Source organism: Mus caroli, chromosome 8 (genome assembly GCF_900094665.2).
Source record: "Mus caroli chromosome 8, CAROLI_EIJ_v1.1, whole genome shotgun sequence".
NCBI classification, from domain to species: domain Eukaryota; kingdom Metazoa; phylum Chordata; class Mammalia; order Rodentia; family Muridae; genus Mus; species Mus caroli.
This window is the reverse complement of record NC_034577.1, coordinates 74917151-74935612: the sequence shown is the minus strand read 5'-3', so window position 1 is coordinate 74935612 and position 18462 is coordinate 74917151. Positions and strand designations below refer to the sequence as shown.

The 18462-nt window shown below is 47.9% G+C and overlaps 1 protein-coding gene and 1 long non-coding RNA gene across 3 annotated transcripts in view; both read right to left on the bottom strand.

Moving 5' to 3' along the window:
* Positions 1–3609: 3609 nt before the first annotated feature.
* On the bottom strand, positions 3610–7327 carry Dnajb1 (DnaJ heat shock protein family (Hsp40) member B1). Of its 2 annotated transcripts, none has more exons than XM_021170657.1 (3): positions 6965–7327; positions 5113–5693; positions 3610–4902 (listed from the first exon to the last, which is right to left on the bottom strand). In XM_021170657.1, the coding sequence occupies exons 1-3, from the start codon at positions 7173–7175 to the stop codon at positions 4672–4674; spliced, it is 1023 nt and encodes a 340-aa protein (XP_021026316.1). In that variant the 5' UTR covers positions 7176–7327; the 3' UTR covers positions 3610–4671. The 2 variants fall into 2 exon arrangements, with proteins under 2 accessions (XP_021026316.1, XP_021026317.1); XM_021170658.1 differs by lacking the exon at positions 6965–7327 and adding an exon at positions 6747–6959.
* A 9118-nt stretch (positions 7328–16445) lies between these two features.
* Positions 16446–18462, bottom strand: part of LOC115031741 — a 21776-nt gene continuing 19759 nt past the window's right edge. Inside the window, exon 4 of the long non-coding RNA XR_003837399.1 lies at positions 16446–16486. This is a non-coding gene — a long non-coding RNA (uncharacterized LOC115031741). The remainder of the gene's footprint in view (positions 16487–18462) is intronic.

The window sequence follows — 18462 nt, the reverse complement described above, 5'->3', positions numbered from 1 at the left end:
AAAAAACAAAACAAACAAAAAACCCAAGAGCACCGCCTGTCTCTTCTGAGCTAACCCTATTGATCAGGGATTCTTCTTGTCCAGTTCAGCTAGAATGATGGTCTCTTTCTTTGGGACCATAAGATTATTACTAACATTGGGTGTTTTGCTTTCCTATCTGTGTGTCTGTGCACCGTGTGCACGCCTGGTGCCCACTGGGGCCAGCAGTTAGATCCGATCTGTAACTAGAGTTACGGCTGGTTGTAAGCTACCAGGTGGGTGCTGAGAATCAAACCCCAGTCCTCCATAAGAGCAGCCAGTGCTTTTAACCACTGAGCCATCTCCCCAGCATCTCACTGCCTTTTTGAAATCATTCTTAAGGGTATCACAGTGGGCTGGTGAGATGGCTCAGCACGTAAGAGCACTGACTGCTCTTCCAAAGGTCCTGAGTTCAAATCCCAGCAACCACATGGTGGCTCACAACCACCTGTAATGAGATCTGACACCCTTTTCTGGTGTGTCTGAAGACAGCTACAGTGTACAGTAATAAGTAAATCTTTGTGCCACAGTGAGTGGGCCAACCAGAGCAACAGAGGTCATAAGTACAATTCCCAACAACCATATGAAGGCTCACAACCATCTGTATAGCTACAGTACTCACATGCATGAAAATAAATAAATCTTAAAAAAAAAAAAGAGTATCACAGCACTATAGGGAAAGGCTGCTATAATTTATCATGATATGAATCATAATGCATAAGTGTTATATTTTATATAACATTGCATATGTATTTGCCTGCATAAAGTAAGACCTAACCACTGAGTCTTTAGCCTCAATGATTTACCCTATTCCAGGAATGACAGTAGATATGCAGAGTCTCACTGTGTGTAGCACTGGCTGACCTGAAACTGGGTATGCAGCCCAGCTTCCAGAGTGCTGGATTTCTGGGATTTGACATCACACCCAGCCGGTTCTTCTATTTCTCAAAGATTACTGAGAGGACCAGAGAGGTGGAATCACTTTTCCAACAACACACAGAATCAGGGTGCTGGAGCTGGGATTCAAAACTGGGGCTGCCTGGCCTTGGTACCTATTTTCTGGCGCTCGTCCAATAGTGGCCCGAGGTAACAAGGAGTAGGCCTACTTTAGCTTTGGCTTCTGCTTCAGCAGAGCTCTACTGAGGTCAGCAATTCACCTGGGTTTGGTTCCTGGGACTTGGCCACAGCACTGATCCAGGATAGACTTGTCTGTCTTTGGGAAGGTAGGTGTATGGGTGGAGCTGACATACAATGCTGTTCTGTGTCAGTACCTGCGTGGTCTGTGTGTGTCATTTACGTATCTGGAAATCCATACAAACCTAGAAGAGAGGTAGTTATATATTTGTATATTTTTGCAGTACAAGGAATGGAACTTGGGTCCTTTGCAATGCCGGGCAAGCACTCTATTGTGCAGCTACACACTATGCCTTTCCCTCTCTCTGTGTGTGTGTGTGTGTGTCTCACTATGTAGCTCTGTCCTGGAGTCATATAGGCTGCTGACCTCATAGATCCACTTGGTCCTGCCAAGTACTGAGATCGAAGCTGCGTGCTACACTACGCCTGGCCTGTGTAGTTTGACACATGACTATGCTTTGTGTCTACATTAATGTTGAGTATAGGGGTCCCCGGAGGTCAGAAAAGGGCCTTGGATCCCCTGTAGTCCACTTGACATGAGTTCTGGGTACCAAACTTGGGTTTTCTACAAGAAATTAGTGGTTTTGTTTTTTTTTTCTGGAAAGAGTCTTGATGTCTTTATGACACTTTGGCTGTCCTGGAGCTCACTATGTAGACCAAGCTGCCCTGGAACTCAAAGAGAATTGCCCGTGCCTCCTAAGTACCAGGATTAAAGGCATGTGCCACACAGGTTTCTTTCTTTTCTTTTTTTTTTTTAACTTTTTGAGACAGTGTCTAATTTCTAAGTTTCATAGGCTAGTCTTGACCTTGCAAGTAGTTTATTGGTTAAGTGTAAGACAAAATGTCCAGGACGGGGTTCTACATTAACTACACTCATTTCACAGTTGAAGCACTGGCATAACAGAGTTAGTTTCCTTGTCTAAGATCATACAGCTTGAAAAGGTCAAGCTGGGATTCAAACCTGGAAGCGAAAGTTACAACTCCACCACTGTCCCAGTTAGAACTAAAGATAGAAACAGAGATGGAGTATGAGAAATGCAGAAGCCCTCAGAAAACAACATCCGGGAGGGCGAGCTTCTCTCCGTGAGCTCTTTCTAAGTTTTAAAGTGTGCTAATTGAAGCCAAGAAGTGAAACTGAAAACTTAGACGTTGCACTTACACAAGCACAGGCACAGTCTTCGTTAAAGTTCCTAGATGTGTTTATATATGAGTGTCTTGCCTGAGTGTATTAATGCACATCACGTGCATGCTTGATGCCTGAAGTCAAGTGCTGGATTTCCTGGACCTGGAGTTAGAGATGGAGGCAAACTACCATGTGGGGGCGAGAACTGAACCCAGGTCTTACACGAGAGCAAGCGCTGTGAACTACTGAGCCCTCACAGGCACTCTCTAGACTGCACAAAAGACAGAGTTCTATTTCTTTGGTGCCATGCCGCAATAGGAAGGGAACCTCAGGCTCAGGCCATGTCAAGGTGCCAGGTGCCAGGCTATATCCCAGGGTCTGACATGCCCTAGGCCCCTGAGAACAGTAAAAGACCCTACTCCCGAGGTTGCTGCCCATGCAATTTGTGGGATTCTAGAATGAACTGTGGACATAGTTCTTTGTGGGCATACAACCTCCCTAGCTGATCACACACCAGCTCATCTCTCTAAAAGTGACTGTATTTTTCTTGAGGTCAGTCTGCAGCCATAGCATGTGTGGTAGCCGAGCACCTCGTATGTGTTAGGAAGACTAGAGGAACTAAACAACAACAAACATTCCAGAGTTGTCTTTGGTGGTAAGGGAAAGCAGCTCTTAGGTAGACTTACATAAGGCTGGATCAATACTCTACCATAGCTTAGACACATTTCCAACTACTTCCTGGCTTAGCCTTCCCAGTGCTGAGTTTATAGAGGTCACATCTGGCTCTAGGATTATCTTTCTATGTTACAGTTTCTTAGACAGGTCTTACTGTTGAGCAGACTGCAGCATGGCTGGTAGCTGTAGTCAGCTGGAGAACAAAACCCTGGGCTCCACAACCAGAACCACCAGAACACAGAGACAAAACCAACACATTGTTCTATAATCAACCTACCTCTCCAAAGTTCTCAGACACCCCTACCAAGTGGGGAAAGGAAATGGGTTTCTCCCTAGGGCAGCCAACTCTGGGCAGGTGCATCCTAGCTCTGGTCTAGCCTACCCTACCAAGTTGGAAGGGGGAATTCAGGCAGATGGCACTGTAATCCTCAGCCCTGGTGGTTACTAGGTCCCCAGATGTGGCCAGGAGCTTGCAAGGTAGAAAAGGCACTCAGGGCGGGCTCCTACCCCAACCGTCACCACAGTGATGCTGGGGTTCAGAACGGGAAACCAATGTGTCCCAGGAAGGGAAACATAGCTTTCTTTTGAGAATGAGAACAGTAACCATGCCGCTCCTCCCCCCAGCAAAGCCCTCAAACAGAGTCGAAGGACTGCTCCCCTGAGGTTTAGCATCAGTCTTTAATGCTGTCACACTGCATAATGACAAGTCACACACTTTGGTCTTGTGTTGGTAGTGGCAACTTACAATGAGTTGAATGGTCAGAGCACCAGGCTAGCTCCAAAGAACAGATACTTTCATGCCCAGGTCTGACCCCATCACAGCCCTGGACAGTAGTTGACAGGGACTGCTTTCGTCTGAGTGCACACCAGCTTCCAATGGAATTATAAAAACATATTTACATACGTTCCACAGTGCTCCTTTCATCAGAAGCAAAGACCCTTTTATCAAAAGGGATTAGATCTAGGACTGTGCAAAATCCAAAAGGATTGTATCCTTCTAGAAAGTTCAGAGTCCATTACACCCACAACACACACCCACACACTCCCACACACACAAAATCACCTGTGCCTCTGAGAAGTGCCAGGTGTGGCCAAGGACTACCTCTGGACCAGTAAGTACTGTGACTGTAAGCCAGCCATCTGATGTCAATGGAGCCAGAGGTCCAGGGGATCTCCTGGCTGGCCAGGCCCCAGAACCTGGCCCTGTGGTCCTGCAACCAGGTATTGCTTGTGATGCTGGCCTGGCAGTCCTAGGGAATTGGTCTCAATTTGAGATGGCCAAGACAAGACAGGACTCTTCTGGGGAGGAGGAACAAGGCATGGGACAAATACAGATAAAACAAGAACCTCTCACACAGTGGAGACTGACTAGTGCACAGGGTCTGGCAACTGAGATGGCGGACCACTGTCACATGACAGCCAGACTAAGGACAACAGAGGGCAAGAGTCCAGTTGCAGGCCTGCCTCACACCCTTGGGCAGGAGCTGGGGTGCAGAGGGTGGGTCCATTCCAGGAGGGCTGCTGTTCCCACCGCCTGCCTATCGCTCGAAAAACCACTGTAGTCTAGTGCGCGACTTTGAAAGATTGTAATATATTCTGTGGAAAACATTCGGCAGAGCAAAAGCCCTCCCTGGGCCCTCCCGCAGTATGCAACCAGTGGAACGGTCTGGAGATCTGCAGCTCTGAAAGTCCCTGGCTCAGTCCTTGAGGAGTGCAGGTGGCTATATGGGAAGAACCTGCTCCAGGATGGTTCTGGATGAGACGGGAATCCTTTCAGGGAAGATCACTTCAAACTCGATAACAAGGTCTCCACGTTTCTCAGGTGTTTTGGGGAGAGGGAGGCCTTCTCCAGGGACTTTCCGCCGCATGCCAGGCCTGATGACATCTTTGAATACAACAGGGATGGTCCTGCCGTCCAGAGTAGGGACATTCACAGTGCAACCACAGAGAGCCTAGGGAAGCAAAAGGACAGTGTCAGGCAGCGGCTGGCTTTGGAGCTTGACCCCTCCAGACCATCCAGAGAAGGGTCAGGTCCACCAGACCAGGTCCACTGACACCCCACTCCAAAGCCCCCCATGCTGTTAGCAGCAGAGTGCCCCCAACCCGTTATTCTCACAGCAGCCATCTCTTTTTATGACTCCTCCACCCACCTAGCACCTTACCTCCCGAAGGCTAATCCTGGCTGGATAGATGACATCAGAACCATCTCTCTTGAAGATATTGTGTGGCTTGTCCTTTAAAACAAAGACGATGTCTGCTGGAATGTTGTTCGAGGTCTGGTCCCCTTCCTTGGGAAAGGTGATTTTGGTCCCTTCTTTCCAGCCCCTCTTCACTTCGATGGTCAGGATCTTATCTTCATTTCGAATGCTCTTTCCATCAGGGTTCAGCCGCTTGTGGGAGATTTTCATCTTCTTGGTACAGCCGCTGTAGATCTCTTCAAGGGAGACCCGAAGGTCATGGGTGACTGGGGGATCTTGCTTCTTCCGGGTGGGCTCTTGAGAAGGGCGGGAACGTCCAAAGTTCACGTTGGTGAAGCCACCCATACCCATTGGAAAGCTAGAGAATGTCTCATCAATGTCCATGCCTTCTTCCCCGTTGCGCTGCCCAAAAAAGGTATCAAAGGGGTTTCTGCCACCGAAGAACTCAGCAAACATGGCATGGGGGTCTCCGTGGAATGTGTAGCTGAAAGAGGTACCATTAGCACCACCACTGCTCCCTCCACTGGGGCTACCACCCTTCAGGCCTGGAAACCAAAACCACAAGTCAGGGTTACTGCTGGAGAGTCAGCCCCACCCCCTTCCACCCCCAACACTTCAACACACTTATAAAACATAAAACCCCTGAAACAAAGAGCTCAGAACCCCAGCACTCTCAAGACAAGTGCAGACTGATCTCTGCAAGTTCCAGACAAGCCAGAGCTCCACCATGAGGTGCTGGAGAAATGGCTCAGAGCACTTGCTCATCTGGCAGAAGAACCAAGTTCAATTTCCAACACTCACATAGCAGCAGACCACGGTCTAACTCTAGTTCCCAGACCTTTAATGCCCTCTTCTCTAGAAGCATGTGAATGGTATACACATATACACGGAGGCGCACACTCAAATAAATTAAAAAACAAAGTTCCAGCAACAGCGAGGTCCTGTCTCAAATAAATGGTTACATCTTGTTCCTTTTGCATGTATTACTGTCTATGCCATGTAACACACAAACTTGCGTCCAGAGTAGCCTCAGGGCAATCCTCCTGACTCAAATACCCCAGAGGGGGAATTGTCACAACATCCGGTTCCTTTGGAAACAGGAGCTTATTACCCTTTAGCTCTGATGTGAAGCAAATTCACCGCGTTCCTAATTCGGTCTCCCATGTGGAGGTGTGAGCCCCCGCACTCTGCTCAACAAGTTTTGCTCTTAGTAAAAAGGCCACAGGAACTATAGCGGGAGGGATTTTATGTATATATATTAAAAAGCTTGTTAGTCAAGGACGAATCTCAAGTCTTTAACTCCCAATGGCAATAGGTGCAAGAAACACACTACTCCGTTTTACTTCCTGACAACAATTCAGTAGTAAGGCCTCTAGATGTCGGTGCCACCAGGTTTACGTGACTGCTCCATCTTCCCAGCTATGCTGTTACCACCTTACAAAGAAGTTCCTACGCACTGCTACCAAAAAGGCTCAACCCTGCGTGAGCGAACACTGAGCTGGCGGCTAGGAAAGAGAATCAACACTCGGGCAATTTTCATTCCCATCGCGACCGCCGCCCTCCATCTGCACCATTCCGGCGCTGTGCAGGCGACCGACCGGGAGGGGCTGCGGCAGACGTGCTAGAAGCTTCTGTGCCAGCGGCGCGCCCAGAGCTCCTCCTCCTGTCTGAGGCCGCGGATCAGAGGGTGAAGGAGGCGGCGCCGCCGCTAGATCCCCGGGCTGCCTGTCACCGGCCGAGGCCTCGGAGAGGCTCCGAGTGCCTCGGTTTCCCCGCCTGTCAAACGGCGGGTCACCCCGGCCGCGCGCACACGTACCTTCCTCTCCATAGCGGTCGAAAATCTCGCGCTTGCGCGGGTCGCTGAGCACGTCGTAGGCCTCGGCGATCTCCTTGAACTTCTCCTCGGCGCCGGGCTCCTTGTTCTTGTCCGGGTGGTAGCGCAGCGCCTGGCGGCGGTAGGCTCGCTTGATCTCGTCGTCGGACGCGCCGCGGGCCAGGCCCAGCGTCTGATAGTAGTCCTTGCCCATGGCCACCGCCGCCCAGCTGTCGCCGCCTCCGGCTCCGCTGCTGCCCCGTCCCGGACTCTATATACCCGTCCGGCGGAAGCTTCCAGATCCCGCCAGCCCTCCAGAACCTTCCGCCCCTCCCGATGCGCCGCACTACACCGGCCAATCGCTGCGGCCCGCTCCGTGACGCAGCACATCCGGGGTGGGACCCAGCTGCCAACGGCTTTCCGCGCGGGGCCACGCCCCTTCCCTCTCTACTCTGGTCAACGCCTTCCTCGGGCGCGCGCGCCGGCTGATGGGGTTCCGCCTCCGTGGCGGATCCAGCCAATCGCAACCCTCTCTCTCTGCGGACAGGTGGCGACGCAAAGAGGGGCGGGGCTACAGAGACCGGCCTCCCCGAAAGGCCGCACCCTTTCCCCAGGTTATCGCCGGCTGGGAGGTTCTGCTGCGTGACTTGTGATAGCTACCTGACAAGTACCTCCAAGCTTTCCTGCTCTAACCCAGGGATAAAAATAGGCACCCCCCCCTCTTCTGCCCGTAGCCCTTGGTTTTTCCGGTAAGGCCGTTATGTAAAGCGAGGTGAGACTGGTCTGCCTTGGGCTTGCTCCAGTCGGGCTGCTTCTCCGGCTTATTTTACTTCCTACTAATTCCTACTGGGTTTAGCTCGCCTCTTGGCGTTCTGATACTTGTCACTTCCGTTGCCGTCTGAGTTTACCACCAGGGCTGCGTGGTTTTTTTTAAGATCCACTGGGTGCTTCGTAAATATTTCCAAATACTTTGATATAGTATAGCTTTTTGCTTTTGGTTTTGTAAGTCTGGGATGATGGCGGTCAAGGACGGAGCTGAGTGAGGAAGAGGAGAGAGCTTCAGATATTGGAAGGCATAGAGAAGCTGGAATAGTCATTGGTGGTTCTTGCAGGGAATGGGACTGCCTGAAAGTGCATGAAAGGCTGACTCTCATCCTAGCACTTTCTGGCTGTGTGACCTTGGGTTGGTAGAGTAGCTATTCTGGTCTCAGTGTGGTCATCTGTACAAAGGGAATGGTCGTGGAAAATGGTGAAGTTGACATTATTCAAAGGGTGTTCTTAAAAGAGATGATTAATCATCTTGTTTAGTGGACAACTGTTGACACTCCCTTTCTGGCGGCCCTGTAGGAGGAGAGTCAGATAACCCTTGCCCTAGGCACCCCTGAGAAAAATGACCTTAGCCTTCCGTTGATGGTATAGCTGTGTGTGGTGTATGTGTTTTGATTTTCCTAACTGTACTGACCCCATGAAAACCGAACCAGTTGAGCCCTGCCCCCCCCCCCCACCCATGGATTTGGGGATAGGGAACACTTGTAGAGAATGTGTCTTTAAAGATACAGAGGGGGCTGGTGAGATGGCTCAGTGGGTAAGAGCACCCGACTGCTCTTCCAAAGGTCCAGAGTTCAAACCCCAGCAACCACATGGTGGCTCACAACCATCTTGTAACAAGATCTGACTTCCTCTTCTGGAGTGTCTGAAGACAGCTACAGCTAGGTTAATATCTATCATTAGGCAATAAGTACAGGTGGTCCCCTCAAAGATGTGAGAGGGCTGGCCCAAAGCAAACGCCAAATAGTCTTGAATGCCAGAATTAGCCATGCCAGTTGTTCACAACTGAAATCCCAGAACTTGGGAGTCTGAAGCAAGAGAGTTGCTGGGAGCTTGAGGCCTGCCTGGGCTGCACATTCAAGGCCAGCCCGTGTAAAATTTGAGACCCTGTCTCTAAATATAAAAGTAGTGCCACGGAGAGGTCTCTGTATGGAAAGCGCCCAAGTTTGATTACCAGAATCTACAAAAACAAAACGGAAAAACAAAGCCAGGCATGGTGACAGGCACCTGGAATTCTAGCCCTGGGTAGGCTGACCACACAGCCAACTGTTGGGGGATGGTTTGTGCACTGTGTATTCAGATGTTGATTTTATGCCCAGACAGCGTGTTGCAGTTCCTATGATGAGAGGTCACCATGAGAACACACTTGGAGCAGAGGTAGCCAGGGCAAGACTCAGGGTGGGAAATAGGCGGCCTAGAGGGGTAGAACAGCTCAGAACCCACCCAGCTTAGTGCTTGCAACTTGTTAATAAAAATACCAGGTCTCTGTGTCCTTTACTCAGGAGCTAAAACCGTAGAGTAGGCGTAGAAACAGTTACTTGGCAGCAGAAGGGGTTAAGAACCCTTCCCCAAATACTATAACATCCAGCTTAGTCTAATCAGTGTGCCCAGTGGGAGACTGTCTCAAAAATCAAGCTGGAGGCAGGCATGTTGGCACAAGCTTTTAATCCAGATGGATCTCTGAGTTCAAGTCCTGCCTGGTCTACAAGTTCAGCTGCCCAGGTAAGGCAGAGTCAAATAGTCCATGATGGATTGGCACCCATGGCCTGGCCCCGGTTGTGCTGGCCCTACTGCTGAGCCACACCCCAGGCTCCCATTAACTTATCTAATTGTAACAATTGCCTTTGGACACTCCCATTTGACAGCTAAAGCCCTGAGAAGTCGGACGCTCCCATTTTACCCAGGCCACACAGAAAGTAAAGCATCGAAGAGTTTGGGTACTGAGCCCTTACTGAGTGCGTTCAGCCGCTGTGTTTTGTGGCCCATGTGGTGGTAAAGCCTTGGAAGAGTTTTGCTCTTGTCTCCTTTCTGTCCATCAAAGACCATCAAAAAACATGGTAGCTCTTCGGCCACCACTGCCATTCCCAGGAAAAGCCGATGTGCAATAAAAACTCATGTTCAAGTTGGGCATGGTGGCATGTAGCTTTGATTTCAGAGCGAAAGAGGCTGAAGCAGGAGGATCTCTAATTCCAGGGTAGGCTGGGATTCATAACAAAACATTGTGTCCAAAAAAAAAAAAATCAAAAGGAAAACAAAAATCAAAACATACCCAATGTTGAGTGGCTGTGAGGAAAGCAGGTAAGGACTCTCTGCCCACCAAACCTGAGGACCTGGGGCCCACACAGCAGAAACGGGGCGCTGACTCCCTCAAGGTGGTCTCTTACCCACATGGCATGTGCACCCCTCCCACACGCACACAAAGTGAGTATAATTTTAAGAAGTTAAATAAACATGTTTATGTAACATAGGATTTTATTTTTACTGAGGCTTTATGAATAGTTACCAACAGCTACTGAAACGTGAATGTCCTTCAGTGGTTGAGTACAAGCTGTGATCCATCCACACAATGGAATATTTTTAAGCCATATTAAAAAAAAAAAGCCATGAATACAGGATACAATGCCAGTGTACTTCAAAATGCATTATGTCAGTGAAAGAAGGCAGGCTCAAAAGGCTGTGTGGTGCTATTTTCTGTGACCTTCTAGAAAACATGAAAGTGAGCACGTCAGCAGCTGCTAGGGACTGGGGAACTGCCACAGATGGGGCACAGGGGCACTCTGTGAGGATGAAAGAAATGCTCTCATTTGTAATGATTTTTATTTTTAATTTTTTGTTTCTTTTGGTTTTGTTTTTCTAGACAAGGTTTCTCTGTGTAGCCCTAGCTGTCCTCTAACTTACTCTGTAGACCAGGCTGGCCTCAAACTTAAAGATCCACTTGTCTCAACCTCCTGAGTGCAGGGATCAAAGGCCTGTACCACCACTGCCTGGCTTGTGTGTGCTTTGGTTTGCTCTCTCTCTCTCTCTCTCTCTCTCTCTCTCTCTCTCTCTCTCTCTCTCTCTCTCTCTCNTCTCTCTCTCCTTCCTTCCTCCCTCCCTCCTTCCCTTCCTTCCTTCCTTTCTTTTTTTTTTTTTTCTTGCTATGTCTACAAAGCCCAGACTGGCCTTGAATTTATGATTTTCTGTTTCAGTTTCATGACCACTTGGAATTACAGGTCTGTGGGATGGGTGGGGCTGGAGAATCTATTAGAGATCTTGGCACAGCAGAAAGTGACTAAACAGCCCTAGCATATCTAAGCCTGGCTTCACAACTTCCCTCAGACAGCTCTGAGCCAGGATTGGTTCATACTCTGAAACAATGCAAGGCATCCAAGATGAACGCTACCTACCTTACCCTGTGTGGGAAATACCCATGGCTCTGTGATGTGTGTCCTATGGAAGTCAGATCGTAGCCATCCAAATAACTGGGAGTTCTCCCAAAGCTCAGGGTAGAGGAGTCAGTGAGCCTTCATCTCGGCAGGCTGCTTAGAATCAAACCTTCAAGTCATAATGGGTACACCCGCCATCATCAACAATGAATCAGCCACTGCACGTTAGGTGTGCGAGGACACAGTTGGAAGCTGTCTCTACAGACAGGCCCTGACAGGGCTGCAGCACAGTGGGAGGTTTGAAAAGCAGCCAGTCTCCATTTGGGACTGGCTCTATTGTCTGCAGATGGCCTGGTTACCAGAGGCCAGGTGAGGCAGACAAGGAATTCCCAACCCCAGCAACACTCATCGAAAGCAGGAAGACAGAGACAGAGCCTCACCCCTGCCATCCTAGCAACTTAAGAGGCTGAGGCTGGAGGACTGTAAGTTCAAGGATGACCTGGGCCTCACCTGGGGATTCTCCCTCAAAAAGCCTAGACTAGGGGCTGGAGAGGTGGCTCAGCGGTTAAAAGCACCACTGTTCTCAGAGAGGATTCAGTTCAGCTCTCAGTGTTTCCTGTTGATGGCTTATAAACAATGACACATTTTGACCCCGCCCTGCTCCCTGTCATCAGGAACTACCTTTAAGGACTTGTTAACCTGCAAGATCTGTCAACAGGAAAAGTTGAGAGAATGGTCTAGTTTCTGTTTGCACCCTCTTCTGAGCTTGTCCCCTCAGCTCAAGCTTGTGATACAGAAGATCAATCTCAGAGCCTTCGCTGGGGGCACTCTACCACGGATGCACGCACGCTCTCTCTCTCTCTCTCTCTTTCCCTGTGGGTGTGTGTACGTGTTTTCCCTTTCTTTCTGGTTACATAGCCCAGGGTGGCCATGAACTTACGATTTCCCTGTTTCAGCCTTATGAGTACGTGGAATTATAGGCCTGTGCCACCACACCCAGCTTGTGTGTGTGTGTGTGTGTGTGGTCAGCCTCAGTGTTGTTCTTCAGGAGTTGTCCACCTCTTTTTTTCTGTTTTAGATTATTGAAGTATAGGGGTTGGAGAGAGGGCTCAACTGTTAAGAGCGCTTGTCCTTGCAGAGGACCCAGACTTGATTCCCAGCATCCATATATCAGCTCATAATCACTAATAACCACGGATTCAGAGAATCCAATAGGCTCAGATGTGGTACACATACATGTATGCAGCTGAATCATGTATCGACATAAAGTCTAAAAACAATGTAAACTATTACCTCATTTTCCATCTTACCTCTCCCCCTTCTAGGCCTTGCATGGCCTCTATCACTTCTCACATTCGTTGTCTCTTTTCCTTTAATTGTTATAAACAGCTGAGTCATGTATTTGGGGGCAGGGGTGTAAGGCAGAGCTTCTCTGTGTAGCCCTGGCTGTCCTGGATCTTGCTCTGTAGACCAGGCTGGTCTCGAACTCAGAGATCTGCCTGTCTTTGCTTCTGGAGTACTGTAATTCAAGGCTGTTCCACCATAACCAACCACCTTTTTTTAAACAGACTTGATTCACTTTATCTTTCATGTATTAAACCCTTGCTTGGTAGCCACGGCTGGAGCTTCGTTTCTCTGAGCAGCTGCTGTGGGTTTTCACAAGGTGGTCAGTGAATGCCTGGTAAGGAGACTTGGCAAACACAGTCTCTTTCCAGAGGTCGGGGGGGGGGGTGTCAGGTAGCTGCAGGTCTTGGAGGTGGCATCAAAGTTGCCCATGGTGGCAGGGTAGCCCCTGGCTGATGTGCAGCCGTCATCAATGCCAGCCATTATCAGTAGTTTCTTGGGCACAGGAGCAGAGATAATGCCAGTGCCTCTGGGGGCAGGGATAAGGTACACCAGCATAGAACCTCAGCGGCCTATCACCTTGCAGGGAACAGTGTGGGGCTTGCCAATCTTGTTCCCCCAGTAGCCTGTCTGTACAGGGATGATGGGAAGCTTGGCCCAGACGATGACCCCTCGAATAGCAGTGATGACCTGCTTGGAGCACTTAACACCAAGGCCCACATGACCATTATAGTCCCCAATAGTGACAAAAGCCTTGAGCCTGGTCTGCTGTCCAGCTTCAAGTCTGCTTTTGCACTGGCTGGATCACTAGGGCCTCTTTCTTTAGGGATGCCCCCAGGAAAAAGCCAATAATCTTGGATTCCTTAATGGACAGGGAGAACAGGTTGATCTCCTCCAGGGAATTAATCATGTCCAAGTGGCCCAGCTCGGTGACAGGGATCTACTTCTTGGTTTTGGCTTTATCTCCACAGCCACATCTTCAACCTCTACAGCAGCTCCTAAGACAGCTGCTGAGCCTCAGTGGAAGCTGCAGCCTCCTCATCTTGGGCCCTCCTGTTGCAGTGGTATTTTTCTGAAGAAGAAACAGCTGAGGGCTGGAGGGATGGCTCAGAGGTTAAGAGCACGGCTGTTCTTCTAGGGTCCTGAGTTCAAATCCCAGCAACCACATTGTGGCTCCCCACCATCTGTAATGGAATCCAATGCCCTCTTCTGGTGTGTCTGAAGAAAACAATTGTGTACTCATATATGTAAATAAATAAATCTTTAAAAAAAAAAAGAGGTTTTGTATTTTAAAAAAAAACACCCCAGCTGAGACCGTTTACTGTTGTTTATACATATGATTTCAGGGCTGACCATTTAGTAGTGGATAATCAATTAGGGGTCTCATTCCTGGGGAAGACTAATTCTTCCCCCTCTCTGCAGTTTTTAGTTGCCTGTGGTTCTTTGTTTAAAGTCAGGGCCTTGGGAGATTTCCTTCTTCCACATTAGCATGTCTTTTGGTGATCTCATTATTCAGGTCTTATTTAGTCAGCCATATTACTGAGGTATTACAGGTATAGCTTCCTTGTCATTACCCAGGATACACAACCACACAATAGACTTCCTGTCCCTTTGACTCCCACAACCTTTTCATTCCCTCTGTCTATGTGGGGTGTGGTGGTTTTAGTAGGAATGGCCCCCGTAGACTCATGTGTTAGAATGATTGGCCCATAAGGAGTTGCACTACTATGAGGTGTGTCCTTGTTGGAGTAGGTGTAGCCTTGTTGGAGAAAGTGTGTCACTGTGGGGGGCAGGCTTTGAGGTTCTCATATGCTCAAACTACACCCAGTATGGCTCACAGTCTCCTGTGGCTGCCTGTGGATCCTGATGTAGAACTCTCAGCTCCTCCAGCGCCATGTCTGCCTGCATTTGGCCATACTTCCCACCATGATGATGATGGTCTAAATCTCTGACACTCTAAGCCAGCCCCAATTAAATATTTTTCTTTATAAGAGTGGCTATAGTGATAGTGACTGCTCACAGCATTAAAAACCCTAACTAAGACATGGGGGTTGTGTTTTAGATATATCCACTGAGTCTGGGCACCCAGGGTCAGTTGCTCTCTGCATTTTCTTTTTCTTTTTTTAGGGGGGGTGTTCGAGACAGGGTTTCTCTGTGTAGCCCTGACTGTCCTGGAACTTACTTTGTAGACCAGGCTGACCTCGAACTCAGAAATCCGCCTGCCTCTGCTTCTCGAGTGCTGGGATTAAAGGCGTGTGCCACCACACTCAGCTGCTCTCTGCATTTTCAACAGTCATGGCTTTCTATAATGGCCTCTGTCTACCACAGGAGAGAATCTGCTTCTTTGATGAGGAGCAGAGCTACACTTGCCTGTGGGTATAAAGCTAAGAACCTAGAACGAAGTGAGGAATTATGCAGGTTTAGTAAAGAGACAAAAATAGGTTCTCCTAAGATCTGTGACCTCACCAGTCACCTGTCGTTGGCTAGGTTTATAGTACTAGGTGTGATTTCCCACTTGCTGAGCAGGCCTACAACCCAATTGGACAGCTGTTTGTTACTGCTAAGACATAAACACCACTTTGCACCTCTAGGGATATCTGGTCACCATGCTCGATGGGTGTCCCAGCCGGGTAGGACTATTGATTCCTTCCCTCTGTCGGCAGCTTGCAGCACAGCACCTTTTGGGACTATGAAAGCCAGTCCTCAGGAAGGAGAGTTTTTAGGTCAGATCCAGCTGAAATCTCTAAATCCTGTCTGAACCACAGGGTGTCTTCAGCATCTTTAACCTCTGGTAACCAAGGGCAACAGCAATAGTCTTGAAAAAGGGTTTCTCATGCCTGCACTGCAACTTCTGCCTGGTAGTACAGCTGTTGGGGTCTTGGAGGGCACATTAATTCCCCGACTGGCACAACTTCATTGAGACAATGTGCATGTTTATCTGTATTGTATATAATTAAAACTAAACATAAAACAACATGATTCACTGTGGCTTTTCAAACACCCTTAGTGTTATTCATTCCTCTTTCCTCCCTCTCATTCTGTATCGACATTTCCTTCCATTCTGAAGTTAAAGTCACCTCCATCCCCTGATTTCTTCCTTCATAACACTTGGTCCCTGTCACTCACTTCTCTGGTACTCCCCTATCGTGGTTGTTTAACTTTCCTGGTTTCTGCAGGTCAGGTTATGGACCTAAATCTAAAGATTTGGAGCTAGGAGCCTCAAATTTGAGAAAACCTGTGGCATCTCTCTTTCTGGGTCTGTGTTTTCATTTAATAGGATCAATTTGTGTTCCATGTTCCATTCATTTCCCTGCAAAGCTTATTGGCACAAGCCATGTAGGAAAAGTTATGGTAAGCGAGTGAGTTTTCTGGAGATGGTCTACCATTTTGCATGGCAACAATGGGTGTGCTTTGAGAGACACGGACCCCAGAGATTTTGCCCCAGGATTGCTTCTTGATGCTGCTGTGTCTTTCCTGCCACTATCACACAGGCTAAGGAATCCTGGGCACCAGCCCACCCTATTGAGCAAACTTCCTGCAGATCATTATGAAGGTGTACTTTCACGTAATAATGCTGTTTAGATGAATTGATGATTTCATAATTCCTGATAATAATTTTATAGAACTCCTGAATTGATTCAAGTAATTTTAAGCTCCTGGTAAAATAAAAAGCTGCAAATAGAGTTTTTTAAAAAAGATTTATTTATTATGTATATGAGTACACTGTAGCTGTACATATGGTTGTGAGCCATCATGTGGTTGCTGGGAATTAAACTCAGGACCTCTGCTTGCTCTGACCATGCTTGCTCTGCCCCAGGTTTATTTATTATTATATATAAGTACGCTGTAGCTGTCTTCAGACACACCAGAAGAGGGCATCAGATCTCATTACGGATGGTTGTGAGTCACCATGTGGTTGCTGGGGTTTGAACTCAGGACCTTCAGAAGAGCAGTCAGTGCTCTTAACCCGCTAAACCATCTCTCCAGCCTGTAAATAGAGTTCTTTGTTATGGCATGTAAATTGCACTAGGAAGAAAAATACACTTAGAACAAATCAATTATTCTAGATCAGGTCCAAGGATGAGGCCACAAGTGTGCACAATGGAAAGCAAGGGCATGTGAAACTGTTGCTTTGAACTTGTGAGCTTATAGAATGAAACACTGCTTTGAACTTACTATTGACATCTTCTGGGACTCCCTTTTGTTTAATATTTTATCTGTGAGGTAATTTTATAAGGAACTTTTGTCTAAGAAGCTATAAAAAGGCTGGGAGAAAAATAAATGTGTAGATGTCAGGCTGACTTCCTCTTTTATGTTTTTTCTTTCTCTGTGGAGCCAGTTATTTATTTTGTAGTGCTCTGCCTGCATATATACTGCAGGCCAGAAGAGGGCACCAGATCTCATTATAGATAGTAATGAGCCACTTTGTAGTTGCTGGGAACTGAACTCTGGACCTTTGGGAGAGCAGTCAGTGCTCTTAAACTCTGAGCCATCTTGCCAGCCCTCACAAAGAGTTAATGAGCTTCTCGACAGGCCAGTGAGAGGCCCCTGAGTTAAAGAATAAAGAGTCCAAGTAATTCCATTTCTTTTCCTAATACTCTACTGCTATCAGCAGGAGTCAGTTGCCAGAAGCCATCAGTCCTGGTCCCCAGAACAGTAAAAGAGGGTTAATGACCAGAGGGCATTCTCCTCTGCTCTGCATCCCACATCAGTACCTGAGTGTCAGGGTGGAACCCTGAAATTTCACAATTTCAGTTTTCTTTACAGCAAAATAGTATTGCACAGAGTATATGTACCACACTGCCATTAGCCAGCCGTCGATCAGAGACAGTTTACGTTGTTTGTATTTCTTAGCTATTGTGTATAGCATGGCAGCCAACATGGCTGAGCAAGTATCTGTGTAGTGAGAAGTCCTTTGGTCATATGCCAAGGAGCAGTATAGCTGGATTATATGGTTTAGTTTTTTGGCTTTTTGAGAATTCTCAAACTGATTTCCATAGTGGCTACACCAGTTTGCAATCTGCCCAGCAGTGAACAAGGGGTCACCTTTCCCTACACCCCCTCTAGAATTTGTTAATGGTTGTTGTATTGGTTTTATCCATTCTGACAGCGATGAGATGAAGCCTCAAAGTTTAATTTCTGTTTCTCTAACTCTAAAGAATGATGAATACTTTGAGATGTATGTTAGCCATTTGTATTTCTTCTACTGAAAACATGTCTGTTCTGATTCACAGGCCCTCACCCCTTTTTTCTGGCAAGAAAGTCTACAATTTTATCGGGCCTGTTATATATTATTAAACCAACCCTAAATGCCATGTCTGAACATTCATTCCTGCAGTATATACATATATATATATATATTCAGGCTGCAGACTACAGCAAGCAGAATGTTTGGAGACTTAGTGCTGTAAGGGAAGGGCTCTGTCTTAGTCAAGGTTTCTACTGCTGTGGACAGACACCATGGCCATGCAACTCTCATAAAGGACAACATTTAATTGGGGCTGGCTTACAGGTGCAGAGGTTCAGCCCATTATCATCAAGGAGGAGTATGGCAGTGTCCAGGCAGACATGGTGCAGGAGGAGCTGAGAGTTCTACATCTTGATTCAACTGCAGTCAGGAAAGGACTGACTATCTCCCAGGCAGCTAGGAGAAGGATCTCAAAGCTGACCCCCACAGTGACACACTTTCTACAACAAGGCCACCCTTACTCCAATAAGGGCACAACTCCTAATAGTGACACTCCCTGGGGCAAGAATATTCAAACCACCACGTCCCACTCCCTGGCACCCATAGGCTTGTTCAAACACAGGAGTCTACAGCAAAACACATTTAGTCCAACTTCAAAAGTCCTCATAGTCTAACACAGTCTTTTTTTCAAGACAGGGTTTCTCTGTGTAGCCCTGGCTGTCCTGGAACTCACTCTGTAGACCAGGCTGGCCTTGAACTCAGAAATCCGCCTGCCT